The 9,048-nt window shown below is 44.6% G+C and overlaps 1 protein-coding gene across 1 annotated transcript; it reads right to left on the reverse strand.

The window, feature by feature from the left end:
• Nucleotides 1-4,890: 4,890 nt before the first annotated feature.
• On the reverse strand, nucleotides 4,891-6,339 carry CCR75_009816 (uncharacterized protein; the record flags this gene model as incomplete). The annotated part of the gene is made up of 1 exon (XM_067967853.1): nucleotides 4,891-6,339. The coding sequence occupies one exon, from the start codon at nucleotides 6,337-6,339 to the stop codon at nucleotides 4,891-4,893; it is 1,449 nt and encodes a 482-aa protein (XP_067818475.1).
• Between the last annotated feature and the right edge of the window lie 2,709 nt (nucleotides 6,340-9,048).

Consider the following 9,048-nt stretch of genomic DNA (forward strand, 5'->3'; position numbering starts at 1 on the left):
TAAACAGTCCACACCTTTTGAAAAGATTGGCCAGGTGGTTGTCTTCCCTCGCGGAGTATAATCATCTGTGAAATACAAACCAGGACAACTTGATGTCGTCGCTGATGTCCTTTCGCGCTGGCTTTTTTTGAGCTGGCTGCGCGAACCAACAGTTACGATAAGTCCAATCAACAAGATACGGCTCTTAAAGAGTTGATGAATTATATTATAATCCATCACAAACAATCCTTTAAAATGACTGTTGAAACTGTTTTTGATCCTGAATAGATCGATACACAACACGCAACAATTTACTCTACTACACAGCCGTTGCTGGCGACAAACTTCGTGTCGTTATCCCAACCATAGTAATTTGCGCTTACGCATCATGTATGAGTGTCACGATGCACCAACAATTTGCCATTGTGGACGTGAGACAACTTATCTCACGATAAGCCGCGAATTCTACTGACCTAAATTTGTCCGCAAGTACGTACGTGCTTGCCCGGTGCTTTATTCTGTGTTCCATGATAGCCTTCTCCTGTTCCAGCAAAGTGTTTGCTGTTCCTATCTATGGGCTTAATCTTCGAGGTTCCCGAAGACAACCACCGAATAGTGATATCCTTGAGTTTTTAACCGTTCAGCAATATAATACATTTTGTTGCATCCCGGGGTCAACCACAGCCAGAGGCTGGGCTCGTGTTTATGTTAATGGTTTACGCCGTGGAGTGGTCTCCGATCGAGATTTGGGGTTCATGGCAGCGTTTTGGACATCTGTATATAAATCACTTGAGACGCAGCTGAAGATATCACCTTCTGAACATCCGAAAACAGATGTTCAGACGGAACGTGCAAATTGTTTCCTCGAAGAAATACTTTGCGGATACGTCCACTTGTTTACGAGTTGGAGCGAGTTCTTGCCGAAGGTAGAATTTGCTATCTACAATTCAGTGGATTCTTCAAAATAAAGTGCACCGTTTTTCGCAAAAACGGTTTACACCATCCACCTATATCCTCCTTGTTTGAGAGTGACTCTCATTCAAGGAAATGAGAGACCCGTTCGAGCAAGAACAATTGAGCTCAAGCTCATAACACATTGGCTCAACAGACAATGCGGAGGATACCAATATTGATTTAAATAACATTGGATCGACAAACTCAGTAGTGACGGTACTGTTGTTACTGACTTTAACAACGATGTTGAGAGACTCAGCATCTAAAGCAATAATATTTGTGAGAACAGTAATGCTCTCACTAATAAAATGAATGACGTATCCGCAGTGCGCACCAAGCGCACTGAAGATAGAAAAAAACCGAGTCAGCAGGAGAATTCCTGCTGGCTAGAGAAGCAGTGGTCCATTTCGTACAGGATTACATCGCTGCTGCAGTAGACCGACGGAACGGAATTCTGAAAAAAATGGAAGAGCAAACATATTTTTACTTAATGTTATTGATCTAGCCGTAATGTCTACGATAAACCTACCTACATATATGGTGACTTATATAGGCAGTAATTAATTACTGCCAACGTATATCGCGTTTATTGCACTTTCCCGCCATTGCAATGCGTCTGCGATCGAAGCATGCATAACTATTTTGAGTTTTAGATCGATCACACTATTAAGAAGCGTATATAGCTGCTCGCTATTATCACTGTGTGACGTGATAGGCGCGTCGCGACCCACCGTATCCGACTTTAGTTAAGGGTTGTCCAGATGGCAAGACAATATATCTCATAGAAGCCGGGACATCACTGTTCCCAAGTCTTACAAATGTTTTTACCTTAGCTTGCACTTGACAAGAGATCCGCCCGTACCATCAGTACGAAGCTTCTTTCGGTTCCGAAGAATACCGGCACGGTCTAAGAAGAATGATGGTTTCGAATCAACCCCTGATAGTCTTTGAACAGAGTCGGGCTCTCACGACCACTGATGGTCCCGAATCAACCCCTACTAGTCTTTGAACAGAGTCGGGCTCTCATGATATCCTTCAAAGATGAAAGCTCTCAACGAATTGCCACCAGCTCGTCTCGAGGGACTTTTTTTTGTTCGTTCTCCAGTCAATCAAACGCAACTTGCACGCGGTTTTGCAACTGTTTACGAGAAACCCCGTCCATCGTCGTCGCTATTTAGTGACGACAAGATCGTTCGTGATCAACGTCCTCCCGTAAATACCCAGTGACGAAGTGATTCTATGGATCACTTCGAGAGTAATGATAGCGTGAACAAATCATGATATATCGGGAGACTTTTCGGTGTGCTCCCAAAAAGACCTTGGCTACCCTCTAAAGGGCTTAACTCGTAAGGTCTGAAATGACCAACGTGCGCTACAATATTCAATTTTTCGATTCATTGAGGCTTCACACGTCTGACAAGGACGAAATGCGACTCTATATCAACGGTTTGTGTCGGCATCGATGGTACACATGTAAGCGGGCAATGATGTCACTTCTTCGTTTCAAGCTTGTAGAGAATTAGTACAGAATGTGCAAAGCTAGGCCGAGAGGCCTGGCTTGACAAACTGGCAGCTTTCCGTGACCAATTCGAAAGACGGACGGTAGTCGGTGCACTCTACATGCTGCACCTTTCGTCTTAATAGACAGGATTGCCTCGCCTGTCGTGAGATGGCTCATGAATCTGCTATTTTAAGGGTGCAGGTTACGTCCTTTAGGAGGCATACTCCTTTACAGAGGGTCTTTAAACGATGCGTATCCCTTCTGACATGCACGAAGGAATTGAGAACCTTCAATTCTTTCACGATCGCAAAAAGCGCTCGTTCTCTAAAAAAATTCTATGGGTCTCATTGTACTATCGAACGAGACCCGAAGCATCCATCATTAGTAAAGAACGAGTTTTCCAGCTATCGTGCGAAGGTGGATACCTTCACCAACAGATGAGGTAGCTTGTTTGAATCTTCTTCAACTCACGGTGGTTCAATAAACGCTCAACAAGGAAACGCTTTTTACCACTCGAATCCGTCAATGGACGTAGGGGTGAGGGGAAATCGGGTTTGCTTCGTTCGCTGAACCCGAGTCATCACCGTGACGTGGTTCACGTCATCCAGTAGTATTCTAACCAAAGTGATCTTTACGATCACTTCGTTCCTGGCGATGTATTCTGACACCATCAGAGTTATCATCGTTCATGAAGTCATCACAAGATAACTCCGCGCCTATAGGGTCTGACGATCTGACGAGGGAACAACTTCGTCAGCACCTCTTTGGTTACCACATTAATACCCAAAGGCTTACGGACGTGACCCTGGTTGATTCGGAGGCCTTAACATTTGCTGCTGAGTCGGGCGAAGGCGCCGACTCGGCCCAGTTACCTACAATGAAAGTAGCAGGTTACATGGACCAGCGACCTTCAATTGGAGTAGGAAGTGACGCACTCCCACAGTAGACACATTAGCATCTACTATAATTAATGCATCACTATCAGTTGCACTGAGCCGTGCAGCTGCCCGCTTTGCGGTTTCACAGGCTACGCGCACGGGTTTCTAAATCATGCGCTATCAAAAGCTAAAATCAAAATAAATCAATAAAAGCTAATTTACAGAGAGATACTCTCTGTCACTTAACATCAGTCATTATAGTGATTGCTGTTTGGGGGATGTAATGGGGTACCCCATTACTCGAATATTATTTCTTTAAGAGAACTGACGATAATTATTTCATATGTGAGTAAATAAATAAAGACGTACAAAATATATACTGCTATTAATTTTGATTCAACTTTTCCAATACTATTGAATTTTGTATTGTTGACGCTGTTCTATTGATTGGTCAATTCAAGTTTAAATTAATCCCGCTAATCAGGTGGGTCTTAACGGGACCATCCGCAAGACCTTTAATGAACACAATAACCTGTGTATGTTCACGAAACGGATACAACTCACTAATTGGTACGTTTGTAGTCGTTGAACGGACCTCGAATTGCTACCAAGTGCAGCAGCGGACGTTTTGCTTGTACTGCTTCAGTACGAGCTACCCTTCACTGATGACAGCGAAGGTAAAGGTAACTCCGAATACTTCATGTACACGACATGCAGAGGAAGGTATTGAGTTAATAAGAGTTCGTAACTCGGCACGTGGCGTCATCCTTCGATCGAACTTAAACGTTCCACCGCTTTCCATTCAAGATCACTCGAGTGAGTGAATCTTTAAAGCAGCGTCGAAGCTCCCTACTTCTTTATCGAATATGTCCATCTGTTCTGTTTATTGTTTGGCTGAGTATTTAAACCAATCTCACTAATCGCTGCTTGACGCGCTGAGAAATGTGTCGTAGTATAAATTGAAATCAATACAATGGAGATTGCAATGCATAGACACCTAATAAAATAACCGAATGCATTTTTTCTTATCCCAATACTAAGTCTATCATTGTATCTGTTGCACTGCTGCTACAATATAATCGATATGGTAATATTGGAAATGTTCTCCTTGAGTATATCTCTTATATGTAAGAATATTTTTTTAATGCGTTACGATGTTGTTTTTATTTTAAAAGCAAATTGCTAACTATCAGTAAATTGGCCATCACAGCGCCCCGATGTCACTAAATTAAATATTAAAGCACGCTCCGAGAGAAGAAATTGTAGCACCTTTAATTTCGAACCCTCTTTTCGATTGAAAGGCCTCCAAACGCGTATTGTTGAGTCTTAATGTTTCCGGTTATTCGCTACAAAGTAAAAGAGCAAAGAATGTACGATAACTTAAGTCTTCTCACTGTCAGTAACACTGAAGCTGTCGGACAACGGACAAGATACAGATGTGGGCAACAATTTCAGTCGTTCATGTATACCGAGTCATCAAGTCAACAAGAACAAATAATACCAACTTCAAATCGAGATCGTTTTTACAGAGATACATGTGCCCAATTAAGAATGCATTGAAAAAAATACTCGACACACCTACAGCTCACACAGCGTCAGTGGACCCAGTACGCCGGTCATGATACCTAAGAAGTGAAGTTGGCGACGCAAGAGCAATTGAAAAAATTTCTGTGGCAAAGGGGTGGACCCGAGACCAGTGAGACAATGTATCGGCAATTTCAACTTAGTGGGGCGAATTTCTGTTCGCCGCTGCCGTGGGGTCATGTGCGTCGGAAAGGCATTATATTGTTGCGTGAGGCTGGCCATTTGAAGCAATTTGACCCCTTGGGGATACGGGGCTATAAGTGCTTTGCCATTAAGGTACAAAACCTCAGATTGTCTGGACTCGACTGGCATGTATTGCAAAATACTTCCACAAAGCGTGTCCGGGTGTTTCTCCAAGTCTTCGTTCGGAGTTGACGAGACGACACTAACACCCCACGGCGAAAAAAAGTATGGTTCGTGCGCGATTTCAAACGACAGCCAGAATGTCTCTTTGTCGCCAAAAGAATAGCGAATGCGAAAGCGTTCTTTCGTAAAAAACCAAAACATCACGTCAAAAACACGCGAAGACACGAGCGATTTATCAATCAATACCAACGACGAATCCATTTCGTGGCACGACTTGCCATTGTACGCAAACGATTCCTTCGTTTGATCAGACACGTGTTCGCCTTCGGTAATGTTAAATTCATCGTACGGGAACGTCCGAAACAATCGATTCAAGTAACTTTCATTGTGGTCTTTCATAGCCAGAAACCGCGTGCAACGGACAACCCGGTCATAAAAAAACAGCGTACCCGTTTGTTTGTACCCGTCCAATTCACGCAATTGAGCCGGATCAGCGAGAAAAATATCGTCCGCGTCCATAAGCATCACATGTCGCACATCCGTGTGGTACATTGCCAAGAGCTTAATGTACCAATTTTGAAACTTTTTGGCCATATTTTCGGTAAATAAGTTTCGATGGACGAGATCCGAGCACGCGTCGACCATTTCGAGTCGATTGTCCAATGACAGCAGCAACTCTTGCGACTTGGCCGATAATTCGTTTGCGCCACAGTGGTAGACCTGCACCAAGTCTTGGTTTCCAAAACACCTCAATTCGCGAATCAATGACAAGCCCATGGCCATGATACTATCGGCCAAGCACAGTACGATTGCACGGTCCCGCGAGACGCTCGAGTCAAAGTGATAACTGCGCTTGTAATAGGGCGATTGCGGGTGCTGTCGGACCCAGTTGTGCCTACTAGGTCGAAATGACCGTTGCGTGGACGAGAAGCCTTTTGTGTACTCTCGGGTACTGCTGCTGACGTCGAAGTCGAGGTAACCAATCGTCCAAGCGGCCACCCAAATCCCCACGATGACGAGTAGATATAGAAAAATAAGGAGCTCGCGAGGCCTGTGTGGCGGCGTCGCAATAATGCCAGATTTCATGTATTGTTGCAGGAAGGTGCAGTTAAAATCGCGTTTCCAATTGCTCGCCATGGTGAATAACGGGAATGGATCAAGTTTGGACGTCTTGTCGAACTTGATGCCATTAATGGGTGGGTAGTATCTCGAAACTTTTTCTAAATGTATCTAAACATAAAATTGCGCGGCTATGTCCGTTGGAAAGACGTCCTTAACAATTTTTCAATTGGACCACCCACGTCCACGTGGCTCGAGAGAGGCCAGCGAACGTCATGAGAGTGTGGCGTTTGATAAGTTACTTAACTACCTATTGACGCAAGAGTCGAGTCGTGAAAAGATCTTATACTTTTTATAATGGGGCACACATCGGTTATTGAACCGTTGTTGTGGTACATTTACTTTATGAATAAAATACCCTTTTATTTAATTTTACAATAGTTTCTTACTTAAATCCCATTCATTATGGGTAGCATAGCAAATGTGGTCGCCACCAGACATAAATCTGGCGGCCAAAATCTATTTTAAATTAGCTAGGGTAATTTTTTTAGATTTAAACAATTACATAGAATTGTCCACTGATTCCGCCTTGTTCTTAACAGAACGGCAAAAGGTGGCTATGGCCATTTCCACACTTGGTGGTATAGCCATACAGTGGGCACTATCGTGCAGCACATCCATAAACGACGCTTTACCTCATGGAATTCGCTAAACAGCAAATGACCAGCATGTTTGCACCGCCTGATCAGGCTTTTCGCATGCGAGCACGGCTCCTAGCGACTCGACAGGGTAAAAGAACCCTAGGGGACTTTGTCCAGGAGTTGAGAACTCTCATTGCCTCTATGCATCAAGTCCCGGTGCAACAAGCAATTGTAGTAACCATCTTTATGAGGGGTCTCAATGAGGGCGTTGCCCGGAAGGAATTAATTCGAGCTCATCCTGCTGCTTTCGAAGTAGCAGTTGCCATAGTGCTACACGCCAAGTTTGACTTTAAGTTTGCTCGCGTTAGCAGGCCTGCTTACCGAACAAGCTCTTTAAGCACATAGGCTCCGTCTAATAGAGCGGAACCTATGAATTAAAGCCTCGTTGAGGAAGGAGAAGAGGCTCTTCAAGCTGTGAAACCGCATAAGACCATCCGTAGATGTTATATGTGCGAAAGCACGAAACATTTACGTCCGGTCTGGCCCCTACGAAATTCGCGTAAAGCTCGAAAGAGCTCCAACTCCGACCATACTAGAGATCTGGTACGGTGCGAGAAAACGTCGATACCCAGTAGGTGCGGGGCGCCCTACTGGGGAAGACCTAGGCTCTTTTGAACCTCTAGGAGGTGATAATAAACAGAACCTATCCCCAATTAGCTCGGTGCTTTACGGCACGGGGCGAGAGTACAAGCCTGGCTTGTTAGTCTTAGTCGCTCAAGCGACTGTAAAGGGATTTGATTAGCCGTGGTCAATTTTAATTGACTCAGGAGCGTCTTGCAATTATGCTCGACGCCTTTCCCAAGAAGGAAATCAACAATACGTTGAGGCGCTTAAAGCGCATGAAGGTGATACAATCACTGTTCGCTGAGCGACTGGGACTCGTGTCACTGCTCCCAAAGTTCCATTGAACTTAGGTATAAAGTTTCTAGACTTTGACAGTATGGAACGCTGTCTCGTCCTTGCTTTCGATTCGAGATATGATCTCATCCTTGGTATGGCCTGGTGAGAACACCATGAGTCATTGATCGATTGGAGGTCTAAGACCTAAGCGCCACGCGCAATGTTCCTAGCAAAGTTTTGGAGAGTCATGAACCCACCTTTGCTAGGCAACAAAAGTGCTATTGGCGCGGATCATTGAATGAGTATGTCGGTGTTTCAGACATTGGTATATCTGAGTTAATAAACTCTAATATTAAAAACATTAATTCTGAGCCCGACTCAGCAGAAATAAGCGGAACGGCACGTACTCCGTCGAGTGACACTCGTTGTAAAAACGATTCACTAAATGCTGAAAGCATTGTTGGCCTAAGGCCGAATCATCAAGGGTGCAATATTCCTGAGATAACGTGGAGTGGCACGTCTAAGTCCACCGAGTATGATCGGTCGAGGTGGCATCATACTGAGTGTCAGTAGTGACACTGTTGGCGTTTTGCCGGGACCTCAAGGGTGCAATATCCCTGTGATACGTGGAGTGGCACGTCTAAGTTAACCGAGTGTGGTCGGCCGAGGTGGCACCATGCTGAAAGTCAATAGTGACACTATTGACAGTTCGCCAGGGCATTTTTGGGTCAAACCCTTCTAATGCACGTGAAGCGACACGTAAACGTTCGGTGGATAAGGAAGTTGAGTTAGATAACTCCTTGTCGGATGTCAAATTAGACACCATGTCTTGTATAGAACCAATACAGGCTGGAAAACCCGGGGACGCGAATGTCCCGGGCTCTAAGAGGCGCATTGTCTCCACTCCACGACAGGATGGACACGAGCCGCGTATACCCTCATAAAGTGATACGAGGGAGCAATTACATACGCTTGTAAATGGTGTAACGGTAATATTAAGTGAGAAGTTAGCCCTGCGGCAATCCCTTCGTTACATGCTCTTTTAGAGCTAGACGAAAGGCTATTGATGAGTGCGGCCGAGCCTTAAAAGCTAACGACTTATCTGAAAAAAAAAAAATGTTAGTCATTCGACCACCAGTTGAGTTAAACTCATCGTCACTTCTAGACGAAGCTGTCCTGGATGACACGAAAGCTGCACTTAGAGCGCGAAATGGGTCATCGATCCTTGCAGATCCTACGGATCCCT

The sequence above is a fragment of the Bremia lactucae genome, linkage group LG6, assembly GCF_004359215.1.
Source record: "Bremia lactucae strain SF5 linkage group LG6, whole genome shotgun sequence".
Taxonomy (NCBI): Eukaryota; Oomycota; class Peronosporomycetes; order Peronosporales; family Peronosporaceae; genus Bremia; species Bremia lactucae.